This window comes from Drosophila rhopaloa, unplaced genomic scaffold (assembly GCF_018152115.1).
Source record: "Drosophila rhopaloa isolate 14029-0021.01 unplaced genomic scaffold, ASM1815211v1 contig_3, whole genome shotgun sequence".
NCBI lineage: Eukaryota > Metazoa > Arthropoda > Insecta > Diptera > Drosophilidae > Drosophila > Drosophila rhopaloa.
Genome location: NW_025335123.1, coordinates 3,212,161 through 3,233,656, shown reverse-complemented (window position 1 = coordinate 3,233,656; position 21,496 = coordinate 3,212,161). Strand labels below are relative to the sequence as shown.

The following is a 21,496-nucleotide window of genomic DNA, read 5'->3' as shown; positions in this document are numbered from 1 at the left end:
TCAAAAACCGAATTCTTTTCCTGAACTTAACCCTATCTTTTCTTGCATTCACAGGTGTATTTTTGCTTGTGAATAAAGTCTCAACGAGTGCATAAATCCGATTAGTTGCAGTTCGAAGTCTCGAGTAACCAAAACTTGGGTTAATATTTTTGTAAACAGGCTTCTCTGACGAATTTCCCATTCCGAATTCAATTCCAAAGAGCTGGGTGAAAGCGAAAGGTTTTCTGGTCTTCTGCCCCTTTTTCTTGATGATTATGGCCAGGCAATAATTCCATTGCCGTTTCCTTTGAGAGAACGTCCAAATTCAATAATTTACATGCAAATGCGTTGGGCAATAAATGTGCCAGCAGCAGTGAGACATGGGGCGGTGAGAAGCAAGGGCGTGTTCCGGCCAAAATCGAACTAAAAATACACACTCAGGCATATGTACAAAGAAATCGCTGCAAACTGGAAATGAGTTCGCGAAAAGGAAGCGGAAAAGCGGGGAAAATCGCAAAAAAAGTGGACGGGGACGGTCTGAGTTTAAGTCGCAAGCAGAGGCCACATCTGTTTTGGCATTTCGAGTTTACGCTTCAAAACAGGGTGCTACGAGCCCAAAAAACAATGAAAATGTATTTGTTCATACATGAAGATATAACTTCTTTAAAAATATTAGTTCTGTCTTATAATACGTGTACTTATAATATTTATAATCATTTTTAAAGCATTACCATTTTAAAGCTTCAAAATATGTTTTATTTACTATTGACGATGTTGCGATCATATATTTGCTAGATTTTTAGATTGCATTTAAGATATAATTTGCTTTTAAAAAGTTAAAAAAGGAAAAATTTAATAGTTTATTGATGAGTATAAGAAAAAAATTTATACAAAAGGAAAGTAAGCTTCGGTAAACTAATGGAATAGACATCTATATTGAAGATATTTTAACAAAATTCAAGTATTGGTAAATTAGTTAAAGCGAAAAAATCGATAAAATCTTAATCAGTATTTATATTTTTGTGATCTGATCATTTCGATAAAAAACTTTAGCTTAGCTAAATAGCTAAATAGCTATATAACGACATTGCAAATGTGGATATTCAATTTAAGTAAGATCTAGTATGTGCAAAGCTTAAAGACAAAATCTTTGTAAGGTCGGAAATGCTTTCTTTGCAGCGTTAACACTTTTTGAATTAATTTAACATACTCTGTGAAAGAATACGAAAAGTGTACAAAAAAGTCCACTTGCCTGCAGTTAAAAAACACATTTTTCTCGTACAAAAAAGACGTCCCTGTTAATGCAAATCGAGAACTGAGGAGATGACAGGAGGCACTTGCTCACTCACAGTCGCCCGGCCATTCGCTCGGAATTCGTTTTTTGGTCCTTTGGCTTGTCGCACAAATCCTTTTGACATTTTATTTACAAAACGCATTTGCCGGCAGCGGAAATTGGCACAGAGCACAATAATAAAGCCGCACAGGAGATAACAAGCGCAAATAAACGATGGCGGCGACGGCGGGGCAGGAAGTGAAAATGGATTTTCAAGGCTCAACAGGAGTTCGAGGAGGAGCCACAGGATCCCATTTTAGACCGAGTTTCCACTTAGCAGGAGTCGCTAATGAAGTGGCATCATAGATTGACAACTGAACAGCGAACACGGCCTAGCATAATGCCAAAGAGATTGGCAAGTATAATGCTTCAAACGACATCCATCCAATCATAAACTAATAACCAAGTACAAGCCAAGTGCACTGCGAAAAATCTTTGTATAAATTAGTTAAATGGGACATATATAAACACAATACGTAGGCAATCTTATTGGGAGAATAAAACAAAATAATCAAAAAAATGAAGAAACAAAAATACTTAAATGACACTTAAAATGGAACAAAAAATTCAGCTACTTATTCTTTTGAATTTCGATTCCTAGTTTTAATTTGCTTTTTAATAGTATTTTAAGAGTTGCATCGTTACTTCAATAAGTTTTAGCCAGTTTTATTTTGATATATTTTTGGGTATTAAAAACAAAGTGATTTTAAATTACCATAAGCAGTTTTCTACTGCTAAAACTTGAATAGATAGTTTATTTTTATCAATTTATTGCAACAATTTGTTTCGGTGTGGCAGGGGATTCCCCTCGCTGAGATCCAGGCTGAGCCCATCGAAATCCTGCTGGTTGTGTCCTCGGCTCTTTTCCTCTTTGGAATCGCGAACGTCAAGTGCAAGTGCAAGTGCAGGGCGGCTTTAAAAAAGGGGCGTGGTCGCTGCAACCGACACGAATATGAAGTCATGCTGAAAATGTGCAAATCGATGCGGATTGCCAGGCGGATGACAGCAGACGGTTTCGAGTGGTCCAAAGGGGGTTAAGGGAAAGGTAAGAGGACCCAAGAGTCGGGGGTCAGGGGTCAGGGTTCGGAAAACGTGGAAAAGGACAACAAATGAAAGTTTAAATGCGAAAGAAAAACTTGTGTAACCAGACACACTTCCTTGAAAGTATCTTAGATTTTACAGAAAATATATAGGTAAACTTAATATCTTTGTATTATATATATAATAAAGTTTAATAAAGTTCTGTTTTTTAACACTTGCTGAGTAAATTAAGTCTAAGGTCGTATATACTAATCAATTCAAAATATTTGTTGCCCTTGGAAAAAGTGTAATTAATAAAAGAATGTTAGTTAGTTACACAGAGAATTGATATGTGAATTTGATCGGATCGTTTAAAAACAGACGACAAAAAATATTATATAAATAAACTTACCACGCAGAATTAACCTGAACAATATGATTTACAATAAAATCACTAAATTTTTAAGCAATCAAATTTTACTACAAATAAAATTAACATTGATAATTAACCCTTTGCAAAGTTGTTAAAAAAATTTATTTATTTAAATATATAAGAGCAAAAACACTTATACACTAAAAGTTGTATCCTATAAAACCTAATAGGTTTATTTATCCTCTTTGTATTATTTGAAACCAGCTTGCGTATTGTTTATTTCTCTATTCATCTGATACATTAAAAAACAAGAAAGGAAAGCTAACTTCGGTCGGAGCCGAAGTTGATATACCCTTGCAGAATACTCTGTAAATTATATTCTCCAAAATTATTCATATAATGCATTCTTAATACTCATAAAAAATCCCAACTTCCTAACTTTACAAACACGAAAGTTATGGCATTTCCGATCAATCAGTTATATGGCAGCTATAGGATATAGTCGGCCGATCCTTATGAAATTTGGTAGGTCGGATTGATTGGCCAAATATAAAACCCATAGAAAATCCCAACTTCCTAACTTTACAAACACGAAAGTTATGGCATTTCCGATCAATCAGTTATATGGCAGCTATAGGATATAGTCGGCCGATCCTTATGAAATTTGGTGAGTCGGATTGATTGGCCAAATATAAAACCCATAGAAAATCTCAACTTCCTAACTTTACAAACTCGAAAGTTATGGCATTTCCGATCAATCAGTTATATGGCAGCTATAGGATATAGTCGGCCGATCCCGGCCGTTCCGACTTATATACTGCGTGCAAAGGAAAGAAGGGTGTGTGCAAAGTTTCAATTCGATAGCTTTAAAACTGAGAGACTAGTTTGCGTAGAAACAGACAGACGGACAGACGGACAGACAGACGGACAGACGGACAGACGGACATGGCTATATCAACTCAGGAGGTGATCCTGATCAAGAATATATATACTTTATAGGGTCGGAGACGTCTCCTTCACTGCGTTGCACACTTTTGACCAAAATTATAATACCCTCTGCAAGGGTATAATAAACAAAGTAAATTGAGGAGTGGTTGGCTGCGAAACAGAAAGTGCAGTTTTCCCAGGACTTTCGGGCTGTGCGATCCATCAGGGCTACAATTTGTCAGGCGGGCAGTCAGCCGTCCATCCATCAATAACGAGCTGGAAAAGCGGATGAACAGCCGGCGGACAACTCAAATCGGAGACGGCGTTAGTTTGTTTAGATCGCAGCGCATTTGCGGTGCTATCAATAAAACGGGCAGCCGGGCGAGCCAGTGAATTTTCGGACCGCTTTCCAACAATTGTGCTTAAACCCTTAAATTATCGGCCGAAGTTTCGCTGTATGCACATAGTTTGGCCTGTAAGGCGGTAAATCCGGCGCTTCTTTCGCCCCGGAAGCCTGCGGCTTGCTCTCACCTCCGAATTTCCGAGCTGCCGCCTCCTGTGCTTCTCTGATTCTCTGCTCCTTTCTTATCCGACAGCTGGGATTCCCCCTTTGTCGTCTCACCCCAGCCTCAAAATCGCCCAGAGAGCGAAAGCAAAGTATTAAAAAAGTTTTCAAATTTTCGTGAAGCCCGGCAAGTGCAGGTTGCTCTTTATTGCGTTAAAAATTTTCGCTTTCACAAAGCTTTATCTACGATTCAGCCTCGCCCTTTCCAAAAACACACACACACAGACACACACAGAGAGAAACTTACTATCGACAGTAGTGGGCGGTGGCCACGCCCCCCGGCGGTTTTTTCCATGAGCCCTGTAATTGATTTATGTGTTCAAACGTGCGTTGAACGTCTGCTTACAATTTACCGGCGGCCCCTGTTCCCGAATCACGTCCGAACCGTGGCCGCTTCAAAAAAATTATAAGGCCAAGATATGGGATTCAAGAGAGCAGACTATAAGATACCCATTTCTGAAAAGTCAGCTCAATTTACTGATTACACCCATTAAAAAAATAAAAAATAGAGATATATATAAATACAAATTAATATTATTATTTCCAAACTAGAAATTATATACTCTTGAACAAGAAATGTGAACTAATGTATTATATATTATGTTATACCTATGCTAGCAATATTATATTTACAACCTGGTCAATTTGCCACATGGGTAGCAGAAAACTTGTTAAGCTTTAAATAAAAATATACTTTTAAAACCAAAAAAAGAAATAAATAAATAAAATAAAAAAACGTATTGTGTGGCATACCAAAAATATATTGCATACTTTTAAGGGCTTTCTTGGAGGGCATTGTTTTAAAGTGTTATAAGGAAAAACTTTACAAAGCAAAAACACATCTTAAAAAAGAGGCTTATCCCCATTTTATAAATTTACACAAACTTAGTATACTCCCAAAATACCCACAATGCAAAAAGGAGACTGGCTCCCAGGAAAAGAACAGAAATGAAAGCAAAGGAGACATCACTGGCCGCATCTAGGAGTTCGCCGCAGGACTACAAATGAGCCCAAAAGCGGCGACGATTTAAAATGAGATCGAGAGTGGACCACGCTGCTGCATAATGGATGATTTGAGTGGACTAAATGTGCCCCGGAATACAAAGCATGAGGAACTCGCCGAGGTAATACAACAAAGAGATACTTAAGACATACTTAATATTAACAGGTCCTGGAGGGTAACCGCTTTACAAATGTGTTTGAAAGAATTGTGAATACATAATTTAGTATGTACAAAGAAATATTCATACGAATTCCAGAAAACACATATTATACAAATGCTACTAATTACACAGAGAAAAAAGTAGTTATAACGTGATTTGATGAAAAGGGAATTTAATTTCAAAGCTCCCAAACTAAATTCAACAAATTTTGACAAATTCCGAAAAGAAAAGTTTACCAAGAAAACAAATTTTTAAATTAAAGAACAAAATATGATCATTTGTTTCGGTTTTAACGGCTTAAAATTAATTTATACAGAGTTTTCGTTAAAGATATAACTATGCATCTAGCCCAAATTGAAAATGCCACTCGACAACAATGATGATTTCAATGGCGACGCGTTTATTTATTTGTTTTTCCGCATTCTGCCGCCGCTTATCTCACCTGGCGATGCAATCAATTTGCATGCATCGACGCGATGCTATCGCCATCCGTCGAACCGGAAAAGGCAAACAATTTCCGAGACGCCCGACAGCGACTTGACTGCAATCTTAAAGTTCCGGCTCCATCTCCATCAACAACTCTAGCCCCAGCTCCATAAAACTGACCACCAGGGACGGCGACGTGGCTCCAGATTGAGCACAAGATTGAGTTGAGCGAGGATAAAAATTTATGGAGTGGTCATTTATCACATGGCGGACACAGAGACAACGACGGTGGATCGGGTGGTGGTTTCGGTGGTTTTGGCGGTTTGAAAGTTTCGGCATCCACATTACGTGCTCTTCGTTATGCTCATTTCCATGACCAGAGCCATGCACGGAGAATAATAACAATACCTAAAATATACTTAAAATGTATAAAATATAGTGACAAGACTAGCCGATTGAAAGTCAAGTGCTGCCTAATAGACAACACACAAAGTACTTGTTAAAGTAAGGAGCAGACTTACTTAGCAATACTACCTCCACGGGGAAGCTAGAACCCGGTGGGAATTATAAAGTTGTGGAACTGGAATTTTTTCAAAAACAATTTTTTCTGAATATGAATACTAGACTATTCAAGAGTAACAAAAGTATTTTTTCGAGTGCAGCCGTGGGTCCTTCGATTCGCTCGCTCAACTGTAAGCAGCTATAAAAACCAATGGCAGCTGCAGAAACAGCATAATAACGGGCACGCTGTTGCTCGGTTGTTGTCAGTTGTTTGTTGTTGTTACGGTTGTTTCGCCCGCTCATTTACCGCTGGAAAATTTAAAAGTTGCATTTTTAATGGAGTTTCCTTGTCAAACATGACTTTGATTCCCTCGTTGGGCCGTCAGCTCACTACCCGGCTCTCTGATCATCCACTAATGTGATTTGTACTTGGATTGCCATATATATGTATATACGCACAGGCAAATAAACACACACACACACATGCATATATGTATAAGCATGCACACAGATACACTGCCACCCACACTGATGTATTCAAATGTTTCAGCATTTTTACACACATCTCACACGTCGAATTCCCCGCGGAATGGCAAGTCAAATGGAATGCCAGAATGGGAATCCCCCTCAAATCACACAGACACGCACACACAACACCCACACAGGCCCATTGGGACACACACACACACACGCACACATATCGAGGATATTATGGGCGTAAAAATCTGTGGCCAAGTGCCATCAAATGTTTGCGAAATGCGGAGGGAAAACAGGTAATGGCGACACTAAACTGTTTAAACTGCAGCTGCAAAAATTACGCAATTTCGCAGAATCGCTTGTTGATTATTTTCCAAACAGTTTTTAAATAATTTCACAAGCGGACTTAGTGAAAGATTATTTTGTTTTCATGCTAAAATTCTGTAAAACACTACAAACACTTGTTTTTTTAATCATTTTCTCATAAAACCAATGCGAAGTTTAATCACAATTATTTAGAAGTATGCCACTTACCAATCGGATGTCTGTAAGAAAAGAGTTGGGCCATTGCAAAGCCTTTTTCAAAAATTTGGAAAGGATAAAAAAATTACGAAAAATTGACCCAAAAATACAAACCAAGCTGAGAACACAGATTTTTAGAGAATTAAACCACAATCGTTTACAGGTGTCCCACTTTGAAATAGGATGTCTGTACGAATGGTCTTAGAAGTGCAGGTTTTTGGTCACTTTTCAGCAAATGACGAAAAATCGAATCCAAATAGCTTTAAAGCTGAGGGACAAGTTTGCCAAGAAAAGGTTAGACGGAAAGGAAAGACGGTTATGGCTAGATCGACTCCAAGTCGGTCTGACCGAATATTTGTTATTCACAGAAATAATAAAAAAAGATAAATATTTCTTTTATAAGAAACATTAAACACGATAGCTACATTTAATGTACAAATCAGGTTAATTGGTGTTTACCGATTTCATTATATAAAAAAGGATTATTGTTTTGTACAGCTATTCACGTTTTAAAAAACCCGTGACCTACATCTTAGCAATCAAAAATCCGGCAATATGGAAAGCTGTGCCACAGCATAACAGATGGAGGAAAAACATATTTCGCACATGAACATCGCAAAACTATTGAGAATTATTATAAACAGTATGGACCTCTGGCCAAATCAGACAGAAACTATAACCGCGGCTCCAACAATATCCAGCATACATATTGTTTTTATGATAGCCACGGACCTGACCAAACCGACTCGATTCGATTTATGGGCGGCGATTTGTGGGCAGCCCTCCATGTGTATGTATAAACATATGTATATAGCATTCGTAAACAACGGCAAGGACAACAAAAAAGTAACAAAACTGGGCAAAAAGTTTTTCCATTAAATCAATGAAGCGCGCAAAATATTCGCACCAAGGCAGCGGCGACAGAAATGAAGTCGAAAATTGGCCAACTTTTTGATTTAAAAGGATTTCCCAAGCCAAATTTCGCCAGCCTCAAATATATATGTATATTGATAAATAGTTACAGATAGTCCTTCGATTAGATAAAACAAATGACTTGAATTGCTTTTGTCTTAAGAGTTTTCCCAACTAATAAATAAACTTTTTTTCGGCTTTTTAAGGCGAGTGTGCTTTTTACATTCTTGAAAAATATTCTAAAGTGCTACAAATTCCTTTTAAAAATGTCTTGCTTTTGGGATATATCTTAAACAAATATGTGTATAATTTAATAGAATAACAAAACCAAGTTTGTAACTGACCTAGTTGACACAGAAAAAACCTTTGACATTTAGCCTTGTTTGGTAATATATCGATTGTAGGAATTGCAGCTTATGTTGTGGTGCGGATCAGTCAAAGGGATTCCGCCACTGAACATTACAAAAGAATCGGCTTTATGGGATTCAAACTTTGTCTGCACATAACCTTACCTTTCATCCATTGCCCCTCTGTGGAACACCATTTCAAGTGTCATTCCGTTTGTTATACACACATATTTTTATGCCTGATGACAGCTCAATTTTTCCCTCTAGTTTTTGCACTTTTTTCCCCCAGCTCCCCACAAAAAATGCACAAAAGTTGCAAAACAAACAAAGATATTTTTTGGAACAAAAAAAAAAAAAAGTAGAACAAAAAGCCAATTTTGCTGGGACAAGTTGTAGAGAAAAAAGGCGAGGCGAGTGGAGAGGACATATGTACGTTGAAAATGGCGAGGCGCGGACAATAAATGGCCACATGACAAAACATACGTTTCGTGTACAAATTTATGTCATAAATTTCGTTTTGAAGGCCCTTCGGATACACGTTTTTTCAGTTGAGGTGTAGAATACAGCATTTCTCACTCCATCAGCGAATATATATTTGATAAATGCACACATAGCACTGGTTAAGCGGAGCTTTTCTTGTGTTTTCAATACTTAAACGATGGACGAGTTATTCTATTCTACTAAAATTACTTATATTTCTGCCAGCCATTCTAAAAAACTGTTTGTACCATGACTTTTAACGCCAACGTAAAACGTATATCCTCAAGGAATGCCCTAGAGCCTTTTCAATTCTGTTACTAATGGGAATTTTAATTGAAAGTCTGTAGTGTTTGTTCTCTTCCATGTGATTCCTATTTTCTTTACCTTCAACTACTAACAACACGTCGAAGTGTTCGGTTTTTTACCCGATGCCATGTTAGCCAATTAACTTCGATGGACTAACGCCATCCGTTTGATTATTTTCAATTAGTGCGACATATTTACAATGGTCAGGAGCGGTGGAAAATTTGAGGAGAAATTCGGAAGCGCAGGAGCTGGAAATTTTGCCAATTAAAGTTTGCTTTAATTAAACAACTTAGGCGGCTTACTACTTATTGTTGCAGGCTAAATAGATTCCAGTCGCGTCATTTTGGTGGCCCAATTTCATTGTTTGCACTTGGCTTAGTTGTTGATACACTGTGATTTGTTTTGGGCTGCTGTGGACAGGACTCAATTTCGCGCCAAGGAGCATTTTCGCACTGGAATCCCTGTTGCATTTACCCACCGTCGAGTTTACATATATTTGTGGGTGTGTGTTGCGAGCCTAATTAAAATTCTGCATAGCATTTAATGCCGTTGATGAGAAAACGTGCTCAAGACAGCGGAAATTTCCATTTAATTAAAATTTGCAACAAAAACAAGAAAAAACGCTGTAGTTGAAATCCCCGACTTTAAAATACCCGTTACTCAAACTGCACGTAAGTTTAATTATATGCAAAAATAAACAACCATTTGTGGGTAAATTGTAAATATGGAATGATTCAATAAGTCTTTAAAGGGCAGATCAAAATTAACAAATTACTATTAACATGTGGGCATTTCCATCAGTAATTGGATATAAAGGTAAATATTTTAAGACAAACAACATTTCTCTTTCAAAAGTGTGGCACAAAGATTGACTCGTCTGTTAAAGAATATAGGTTTTATTTTATTTATATATTTATTGTTACATGTTACATACTTTTTAACGAATATGATATACTTTACTTTACTCTTCGAGTAGAGGGTATAAAATGAAAACCCCCAGGAGATGCTGTACGGCAAGTGCATGTAAATAAAAATAAATAAAATTAAGTAGAAGCCAGGTTTTGTGCATGTGACCCACTGAAATGAGCAGCAGTCAAGTGGAGTTGGTTCGGAGTTCGATGATGAACTCTGGCATTTATTTGTCCAATTTTTCCATGTAACGCAAGTCTTAAAGCTTACCATTAAAAAGGGCAACTATTTTAATAGATAGTTTTCGATCTTAAAAGTATTTTTTTTTGTTCTTTAAACACAAGTATGCAGTTTGATTGAAAGTAAACGAAGCGTGTCTAAAAGCAGAAATTAAGGAACATATTCTTGACTACCATGTCTTGTAGTATATAGAATCAACGTTAAATATTCTACTCGATTTTAACCCAAAGCTAAAGAACGTACTGATTTGTTTTACCAAGGCCCCAAACTATCAACAACCTTCACACTTAAGGCCTTTTATTTTTTGGACATGTTTTCTCCAAGTCTGGACAATTTTTCCATAGAATCTAACTATCTTAAATTAAATCAACAAAGCTTATTTTTTTTTAATTTCAATTGAAAATGGTTGTCAATGATTCCTTTAAACAAATTGCTGATAGTTTTATATCAGTTCGGATCCATTCATTAATTTTAAAATATCTGTTAGCTGTCATATGTATTTTTGCGCAGTGCATGCTGTCATCAATTTTCAGTAGCTTCTGTTCTTCTTTTGTAAACGAGTGGTAAGAGAAACAATAAAATATTCAAATAACAAAATATAGTGAGCTATAAGTCGAACGCCTCAAACATATTACTCATACGCACTGTGTTCCTAAAATCATCACCCAATCGCGCTGTTCACGCGTTCCTTTGTCACCAAAAAACGAAGAATCATTGTGCTTTGTAAATAGTTATAGTCAGCATAATGCGGCATTTTGTCAGTGGGTAAACACAGGTGATGGGTGAAATTTTTGGGGCAGTGGCCAAATACAATACCGTGTGCAAATATCCGCTGCAATCAAATGAAAATAGTGTTTGCTTTTATTTGAAAGTTTCTTGTCATTTATTAATATTTTACTTTGTGTTGCTTGCCATACAATATTTTGGTTTTTTAGGTTTTAATTTATTACATTTATTGCATGTTTGCTGTATGTTTGTTTAATTTTTACCTCTGCAGTTTGTGTGTATTTTGTGTTTTTGCTTTTTATGCCCTACAATTTAACTAGAATTGAAGAGAAGGGTTTTTGGCATGGCAGCGAATGCATTTTTTTGTGTTGTTCTTTTTGTAGAGCATAACAAAGCTTTTTGTTAAATGTTATACTTATTTTTTTCTTTGGGGTTTCTTTGTCTTGTTTTTTGTTTATTTCATGTTGTCTTAAGTTCGATTTTTTGATTTTCATTTTCATTTTGCGTTCTTATTCCTCTGGCCATTGTTATCGTTTGCTTCTTAAGTTTGCCAGCATGCATGTTGTGTTTTGCATATAACAATATTAAAATATTTGAGAAGCCCAGACACACAGAGACGTACACAAGGAGAAAAGGGGGAGCCGGAAAGTTAGGAAATCTCCTCGCCTCGGCTGTGTGTTTCTGTGTGCGAATGTGTGTTTCTGTGTTTCGTTTTAATTTGATTTGACTTAATTTTCTAGAAATTCTTTAGCCAATTTATTATTACTATTATTTTGGTTTTGCTTCTGCATCTGGTTTTCGTCATTATGCATAATATTTATTTGCTAAAGTAAATCGTTATGTGTTTTTCCATTCCTCGACTAAAGCTTAATTTGTTTTTCAAATCGAAAAATAGGAAAACCATATATAGTTAACTATCAGAAAAAAAAAGTATGTATATATTTATATATGAAACTCTTTGAGTTCTGCTAACAAATATGCATACTTTGGGGGCCTGCACTTAAACTAGTTAATTTTATTGTTTTACCCCAATATAATTAGTTACTTATTTTTGGTAATATGTCTTGTCGCTTTCATATCGTTTTATATATCTAGTCCATCTTGGATTTCTCAGCGCAGGTCTAAAAAAAAAAAAAAATTCGATCATTCATTCATTCACTAATTCTAGCTCAAAAAAAACGTCTGTGTTTGTGTGTTTTCCATTACAGGTATATATATTTTTATTAATATATATACGTTTATTTATATATATGTAGATATATGGCCATGTGTGTGTAGTTCTTATAGATAGCTTTATATGGAGCTTAATTTGATTTAGATGCAACATTTACGGCTGAGATTTCGCTTTGATTTCACTTTATTTACATTGAAAATTCCGCGATGCCGACCGCTTTTAGATTTTCGCATAGTGCTCTACTTTCAATTGTCATAACTAAACGAACGTTGAACGCATCATCATGATTATCACTAACCTAGATTTTCTCTCTTTTTCTATATTTATCATTCTTTACCTTTTTTTGGGCTTGTTGGTTTTAGTTTTTTCAATCGTAAATTAAATGCATTTTGGGCACATTGAAAACATAAAAATTCCATTGCAATTGCTCTGATTGGCAAAAGTTTTTGACTCCATTTGAAATATGAAATATGCGAGCTTTTGCGCCTTTTATTTTTTGTTTTGTTGGGTTGCAGATTTGATTTGAAGGGGGGTGCTGAAGTGGTTGAATTCACTTAATTCACTTAAAATTTCAATATATCACGCCATCCATTTCATTATTAAAATCGGATTTTATTTTTGAATGGCAAAAGTAGAGACCACACATGCGGTAGATCCTCTTAAAACTCATTTATTCTCGAATGAGTAAGCGATTATTTTTGGGTATTATCAGTTGAGCTGGATATCAACTCAGTATTTGCGGGAACTCAAATAATTTTCTAAAAATGTAGTAAGTGATATTATTTAACACAGTTCAAACAGTTTCTCGACTTTCTGATTACATTGTTAGGATTTTTTGGCATAAGTTAATATACTATAATTCATACTTGTTTAGTACTTTTTCAAATAATTGCCTCACTATCTAAGTTTTGGTTTACAACTGCAACTAGTTAACTTAATAAAACACATTTACTTTAAAATAAATGATTACTATAAATGCTCTTAGCAATACATATGGTATTTATCTAGTGACGATTGCAATTATCAGAATTAACAGCGTTGATAGTTTGGTCAAATGTGAGCTACTTGTAAAAATTGATACGGTTGCGTTTTTAGATAACCTTTATGATCTCAAGATTTTTGTGACGTTCAACAACTAAGTTCGATTCAATCCTAAACGAACGTCCTTTGATAGGTAAAATAAATAATTTAAATTGAACGTCTAATCATTTTAAACCGTAGCAACGTACGTGTGGTATTTTATCCAAGGACAAAGGATAGTTATCAGGATGAATGCGGAAATTTGTGAAATGTATTGAAATGTATTTTTTTTTTTAAATTCAACACCCCCCCACTTGCCACCATATCCCGCTCGATTCTTTGGGGCAGACTCCCCCTGCTTTAATTATTTACTTGGAATTTTTGGTGGTGCGACTAACACACGCTCAAGTGGTTTGTATTGAGCACCACCCCCGCGGCCATGTAACCGTTATTCTGCCTGTGGGCATGGCCGTGGTTGTGGGTGTGATTGTGGGCGTGGTCGCTGTCCACCACCAAGCCCACCAGCGGACTGCCGCCCTTGCCAAGCGGCACGGGCACGCCCATAATGGGCACGCCCCCAATGGGCGTAGTGGCCGTGGTGGTGGTAGTGCCCGTGCCCGTGCCACCTGTGCTCAGGCTGGTCCCACTAATGTGCGCACTTATGCCGCTGGGCACACTGGACATGTGCGGCGAGCTGCCAACTTCGCCGGACTTATTCGCCGCAGCCTGTGCCGCCTGGGCCGCCGCTGCCGCAGCTGCTCCTGCAGTGGCCGCGGTCCTGGTCAGCTCCTCGTTGGGAATGGAGAAGTGCCGATAGGATATATACTCCGGCGGCAGGGCGGCCTGCCTCTTGGCATTCTCGATGCGCTGCTTCTTCAGCTTCACATAGCTCAACACGGAGATCATCACAATGAAGACGATGATGCCCAGACAGCAGCCCACTATCAGGCCCAATCTTCTGGTCAGGATGGAGTGTATGAACCCATTGCTGGACAGCCCGTTCTCATCGGTGACCAAACTGGGCGTGGAGTCCAGGGTCTGCACATCCGTGCAGGCGGAGATGTGCGAGTTCTTGAGCACCTCCATCAGGGCGTGGTCCACACCGATGGCATTGTCCAGGTCCGCATCTTGATTCTGGTCCTGAATCATCGCAGCATTGGTGTTCCTAGTGTGCTGATGCTGGTGCTGATACGGCGAGAAGGAGTCCGGCAGGGGCGCCGACATCATCACCGCCTCCTCCTCCCGCAAGGATTCGTTGGCGTGGAGCCGCTGCAGTGCGTTCGCCAGCGGCTCCGAGAGCCAATTACCGCTCCCGATGACGCAGATGTGATAGCGGGTATTGGGGCTCAGCTTGGTTAACTTGGTCGAGCTGGCCGTGCCGTTTAGCCGCTTGCCGTGGATCTGTGGAATAAATTAAGCAGGTCGCCAGCCGGTTATTGTCATCCATTGTCTACTCCATTCTCATTCTCATTTTCATTCTCATTTTCATTCTCGTTTTCATCAGCATCGCCGATGTCGATGCCGTGTCGCTTTATTAAAAACTTTCCCTGCGGCCCTCGACTTTCCAGTGGCACAGTGTGCCACTTCATGGGTCTTACGGGTCTTACGGGGTTAGAAATTGTAATGAGCGGACAGTGGCAGGGAGCTCTGCGTTCTAAAGGGGATTTATCGATGGGCTAGTGGCTAATTGGCAGACCAGCTGGCACTGGTTTCCTCGGAAATACGGACAAAAGTGCCAAGAGGCTTTGGATTAATTCAGTGGTACAGATGGCCATTAAGGAAAGAGTTCAAAACAATGCTTCACAGCAGCGGGCTTTAGTTGTGTTTTAAATTATCAACGAATTATACCACATTTTTTAGTTTTTTCTATAAATAGTAAAATATTTATATGTAGTTAATTAACCAAATTAATTTAAGAGCTACAAATAATACTTACAAATTTGAGTAAAAACATTTTCAGAATTCAAAACGTTGAAAACTTTTCTCAAAAAATTAAAAGTAATTAACATTATAAGCCCCTTTGCAGAAAACCAATTGCAATACAATAAAAATAATATAAGCTTGATTCACTTTAACTTTCATTTTAAAACACTAAATTTATTTTATTAAAAAAAAAATAAAGAAAAGTTCTTTATTAAAGAGTTTTGATTTGGAGGCCTTCGTCATGTGTTGGTTTAGTTTTATTTAAATATGAACGTTTTTAAATTAAAAAAAATGTATTTGCTAAGAGTTATTTTATATCCATTTTTCGACATTTCAAAACACTGTGCGCCCAAAGGACAAAGTTAAATTTTGGATTGCAATTTCGGAGCTTTATCGTCGATCCAATGTGGCGCAATGTCCACTTCTACCTTCTCCTCCCGAATCTCGCTGAACAACCTGACAGAAAGCGAGCTCTAGATTAAACGTTTATTAAAAGAAATTACGAGGAATCAGCCGGCAGCGCAGACCGTCAAATTAGTTTTAAGTTTGCTGCACTGAAAAAATATTACGAATATCCGTGGCCGAAAATAAGAATTTTTTTTCTTAAAGTAATTTCTTTTAATTTTCTATTGTCTTTAGAAAAAATTTAAAGTTTCATTTTAAGCCCTAAACATATTTTCAATAAGGATGCAAATTTGTTAATAACGTCTATTTTTATAAATATTTCTAAAAAGTTGTATGTTTGCATTTTTAGTTTTAGGAGAAAAAGGCAACTAAAATAAAATTATAATGCTAATCTTACAGTGGTTTTGTGAAAAATTTAAATTTCTTTACGGAAAAAAATATTTTGTAACAACAAATTTTCATTTCAAATTACTAAAGTCGTAAATAATTATGTTAAGAGTTTTATTTTTAATAAAAAATATTCCAATGATCATAAATGTATTTCCCAGTGTAGGCGGGCACTCACCTCATCCGTGGCGATGGGGAACCGCTCCCTGTCCCGCTCCCTCTCGCGCTCCCGTTCCCTTTCCCGTGCCCGCTGCTCCAGGTCCTGCTCAGGATTCCGATTCCGGTTTTGGTGCTGGTTCCGCTCCCTGTCCGGGTCATGACCCCTCTCTCCGTCCCGCTCCCGCTCCCGCTCACGGTCCGTTGAAGATCCGGCCGGAACGAGCCCGTCGCCGGTGGCGTGGTAAACAATTTCGAAGCCATTGAGGCCCAAATGGTCGCGACTCTGCCAGGACACGACCACCGAGTAGGGCTGGATGTCCTGGATGGCCATTTTGGGTATTAGCGGGGCGTCGCAGAACTGCTGCGGCTCCATCCGGCCGAACACCTTGCCCCGCAGCTCCGTCGGGTGTTCGCACTTCAGGTAATTAATGGAATCGCCGCCCATTCCGCCGCCCCCTCCGCCCACTCCCCCCGCGGCGCCGGAGCCCGTGGAAAGCGACCATTTGCGATGATCCCGCAGCCATTCCCACAGTTTTTGGGCGTCGCAGCTGCAATGCAGTGGATTCTCTGAAACGAGCACGCAATAAGCAACAAATTGGCCATGACAACGGGCTGACACACAGGTACACAGGGCGAAAACAGGGTCGTCATTGGTGAGATATAAAATAAAGATCGCTTAAATGATAGCTTCTATAATATTTAATTGCAATTTACCCAACTAGATTTCTTGTTTCGTTAATGTTGATAAATAAGTGGCAGTTCATATTCATTTAACGTTATAGATTAATCTGGTTGCACTCTTGGTGAGTTCAGATTTCTACTCGATTTGGTTTTTTCAGTGCTTTTACAAAATTATTAAATTTGTTAAGGATTGTTTGTTGTAACTTGAACAAAAAAGACCCAAAGCAGAAACTGAAACTATCAATCCGCATTACTATCCGATTTAATTATTAATTGTATTTGTTGGCCGATTTTCGCATTTCTCATAACTTCATGATTTTTGCGAAAATCGGTCAGGAAAAATATGTCAGCCTCAAGGACAATTTAAAAAACGATTTTAAAGAGGTCCCAAGCTTAGACAATTTTTTCCTAAAATTTTGATTTAAAAAACATAATATGTAGTATTATAATATTGTTAAAAATTATAAAATATAGCAAATAAAAAAAAGGGTAAGCCCGTAAAAATAACACTGAGTCTCAACTATTTTTGAATTTTTGTGCCTTGGGAGGAGTACTTACCCTCCAGTTTAAGAGTCCTCAGATTGGTTTCCAGCGGTTTCAGTGGCTCCAATGGCACCAGCTCAAAGTAGTTCTTGCGCAGATCCAGCACGTGCAGTTTCCTCAAGAACCGGAACGCGTCGTTCGAGAGGACCGTCATCCGGTTGCCCATGAGCAGCAGTTCCAGCAGTCCTTGCAGATTCCTGAAGGTCTTCTTCGAGATGCGGTCCAGCTGGTTGAAGCTCAGATCCAGGGTTTGCATCTCCGAGAGGTCGGCACTGAACTCCTCCAGATCCTTGAGGGTGTTGTGCGAAATGTTGAGCGAGCGCAGCAGTTGCAGTCCCTGCAATCGCTCCTTGGGCAGCATTTCCAGCTCATTGACACTCAAGTCCAGGGTGAGCAGGTTGGTCAGCGACTTGAAGGCACCCGGCGAGATCCTGGTGATCCTGTTGTTCACCAGATGCAGGTGCTGCAGGGCCTGAAAGGCCTCGAAATCCTTCGATGTCAGTATGGAAAGGTTCGTCTGGCAGATGTACAGCTCCTTCAGGTAGGGATACCTCTCCTCCTTGACCGTGTAAATCCTGTTGATAGGGTTCCCGGTCAGGTTCAGCCACGACAAACGGGGAATGGACACATCCGACAGTGCGGAGGAGGGTATTTGCAGGAATCGATTGCTGGACAAGTCGACCTTCTGCAAGTTGATCGAATGCCGCAGGAAGTTGGCCGGCAATGAGAGCAGCAGGTTGCCACTCAGATCCACACTGTCCAACTGGGTTAGGTTCACCGCATTGAAGCCGCTCAGAGCGGTGATCTTGTTGTCCCGCAGGATCAGCTGTCTGAGATTCAGGGTGCCGCTCAGCTTGAAGAAGTCAATGGAGGCCAACTGATTCCTGGCCAAGTCCAGGGTCTCCAGGGTGCTCAGATTGTACAGGGCTATGTGCGGGAACTCGGAGAGCTGATTCCTGCACAGTTTCAGCTCCTTGAACACATTCAGCCCACTGAAGATGTTGCGATTCATCTGCGAGAGCCTGTTGTCGCACAGGTCGAGTCTCACCAAATTGGTGTTCTTGGCAAAGAGCAGGTCCGGTATTTGGCCCAAACTGCAATTGAACATGGAGAGCTGCTGCAGGGATCGCAGTCGATCGAACATGCCCGCCATTATGCCACCCGAGCCCACATGACTGAAGTTGTTGTGGTTCAGCAGCAGCCTCCTCAGATTCGGTATGTCCAGCTTCTGGATGTCCGCCGGATTCAATTGATTCCTCTCCAGATTCAGCTCATTCAGGTTGGTCAGTGACTTGAAGGCATGCTGTTCCAGCTTCCTCAGCGAACAGTTGGCCAAACTCAGCGAGTTCAGGGGCAGCTCGTCCAGGAAGACATCGCGTGTCAGCTGCACCAACGGATTGTGCGACAGGTCCAGGGACCTGAGGCTCTTCAGCTTGGCGAAGGCATAGCCCTCGATGGCCTCGATGTGATTGCGGGCCAGACTGAGCTCCTCGAGACCCTGGAGCCGTGCAAAGTAGTCCCTCCTCAGTTGCCTCAACTGGTTGCCGCTCAGGTCGAGAAACTGCAGGAGTAGCAGGTTGGCAAACGTGTCCTTCTCAATGTCCCTGATTCGATTATCGCTGAGGTACAGCCTGCCCAACTGGGGAGTATCGGCGAAGAAGGATCGCTCCACTCTGGCCAACTGGTTGTCCTTCAGCCACATGATCTGCACCTTCTGCTGGCGACGAAAGGTGCGCGGATGAACCTTGTGCAGGTAGTTGGCCTCCAGTTGCACCGAAAGCAGGGAGGAGTTGTCGTCCGGAAAGATGTCCTCCAGCACGGTGAGTTGGTTGTCCTGCAGATTGATGTGCTGCATGTTCTCCAGCGTGTGAAAGGCCTGCGGCTCAATGTCCTCGATGCTGTTCTTCTGGATGTGCAACTCCTGGAGGGCAGGAAGCGGCTCGAACACGCCCTTCCTCACCCGCCGGATGCGATTGTTGTGCAGCCTCACCTCGCGCAGGTGCTCCAACTTCCTGAACATGCCTATCTCCAGATCCTGGATCTCATTGTTGTCCAGCGACAGCGACGTCAGCTTCGTGCTCTTGTCGAACAGCGTGACAGGCAGAAGGGGTATGAAGTTGCTCCTCAGATACAGGTGATCCAGATTGACCAGCGTGCTGAAGACATTGGGGTCTATGTGGGCGATGGCATTGGACTCCAGATAGATGACATCCACATTGGTGGAGTTGGTGAACGCATCCGCCGGCAGCTCCAGTATATTGTTCTCGCTCAGAAAGACCTCCCGCAACTGGGGCAGATCGGAGAACACTCCTCCGATGGCGTGGATGTGGTTGTGGCTGAGGTCCACCGTCTGCAGCCTTTTGTTCCGCGCAAAGACCTTGGGATCCAGTGTGATGATCCGGTTGTGCGACATATCCAGTGACATCAACTCTCGCAGGCTCTTGAACGCCTCCGGCTGGACCAACTCGATCTGGTTGGCGTAGAAGGAGAGCGTCTTCAGTTGCGGAAAGGCCCTGAAGCAGTCGTCCCCGATCTCGGCGAACTGGTTGGAGCTCAGGTCCAGGAAGATCAGGGAGGGCAGCTGGAAGGCTCCGGCCGCAGCTGCCGCCGCCGAGGCATTGTTGGTGGCCAACTGGATGTCGCCGTAGAAGGTGGGTATCCGGTTGTTTGAGAGCCGCAGGATCCGCAGGTGGTCCAACTTGCGGAGCGCCATCAGTGGAAAGGTGCGCAGTCCGTTCTCCGACACATCGATCTCCTGCATGCACTCCTCCAGTCCGGCGAACGCGTGCTCCGTCATCCCCTGCAGCCGGTTGCCCTTGAGGTTCAGCTTGGAGAGCCGCAGTCCGTAGAAGCTGTAGTCCTCCACCCGCACGATCTCGTTGTAGTCGAAGTCCAGGGCCGTCAGCTTCTGCATCGAGCTCAAAGCACGGGATGGCATCTGCAAAATACCCAAACACGTGATATAAATACAGATGTTAAGATATATTAATGGTGTTGTTGTACTGTATTGGAATCAGAGATATAGACTAACACAATATTGTTAAAGAAGCTCCTTCTTCGACTACACAGTCACAAACATTTACATATCATTTGTACTTTTCTATGAGGTTTGGATGATCCTGAGCTAAGTTTCCATATAAACTTATTCTTTACCACCCACAGAATCCACAGTATAGCTAAGAATATAAAAAAACTGATGCCTTGAAAACATTTTGAGTTATCAAGCCCATATAATAGGAATTAGCTTAATGTTATTTGCTAAAACTTAGAGTTCAACACATTACCAACCCAATAAGATAGTTTATCACTATCATTATAACCTTTAAACTCAAAAAGAAAGTTTTATAAATTTCTATTGTTGTTTGCATACAAGTTTCGTAACTTAGTGCCAAACTTCATTTTAATTACCCTACGCATTTCACACGTGTATAAATTGTTGCTCTATTTGTTCTTTTTTTTCGTATGGTATGGCATAAAGGTATGATTTTTAAACACGTAAAAGTTCCAATTGTGCCTTTATACCATGGACCTTTACAAAAACATTTAATGTTCCTCTTTTGCGAACCCCTTTTAGCAACTTGGACATCCTTAGTTCGCTTATTTACACACCTGTTTTGGCAATTTCACCTGTTCCTCACGACTTTATTGACTTTTGTTGTTAATCGATTGAGAACTTACCTACTTACTTTCCTTACTCATAACTGTTGTGTCTTAAGTTGTTCGTTTTTATAAACATTTTTGTTTATTAAATTTTCGAAAAATGGCTTTTCAGAAAAGTGACTTAAAACCTGCCCCTCTAAGCCCATAAATTTCCTAATTTAAATCCGATTTTAAAGTAGTAACCTCTAAAATATTGTGCTTTAATTCTCTAAAACCTTCAACTCTAATCTTCCAATCTTTCAATTCAAATCTTGTTTAAAAATTTGTTTTCCATTGATTGCATTTCTAAGCTCATAACTTTTCTTACAGACATCCGATTTCAAAGTGGCATACTTTAA

At 40.0% G+C, this 21,496-nt stretch overlaps 1 protein-coding gene across 1 annotated transcript in view; it reads right to left on the bottom strand.

Annotated features, from left to right (window-relative positions):
* Nucleotides 1-11,436: 11,436 nt before the first annotated feature.
* The window catches only part of LOC108043568 (chaoptin), a 217,810-nt gene continuing 207,750 nt past the window's right edge, over nt 11,437-21,496 (bottom strand). The window contains exons 10-12 of the mRNA XM_044461346.1: nt 17,514-20,436; nt 16,294-16,841; nt 11,437-14,801 (exon numbers count right to left, since the gene is read on the bottom strand). Coding sequence (XP_044317281.1) covers nt 13,794-14,801; nt 16,294-16,841; nt 17,514-20,436 — 4,479 coding nt within the window. The 3' untranslated portion in view covers nt 11,437-13,793. The remainder of the gene's footprint in view (nt 14,802-16,293; nt 16,842-17,513; nt 20,437-21,496) is intronic.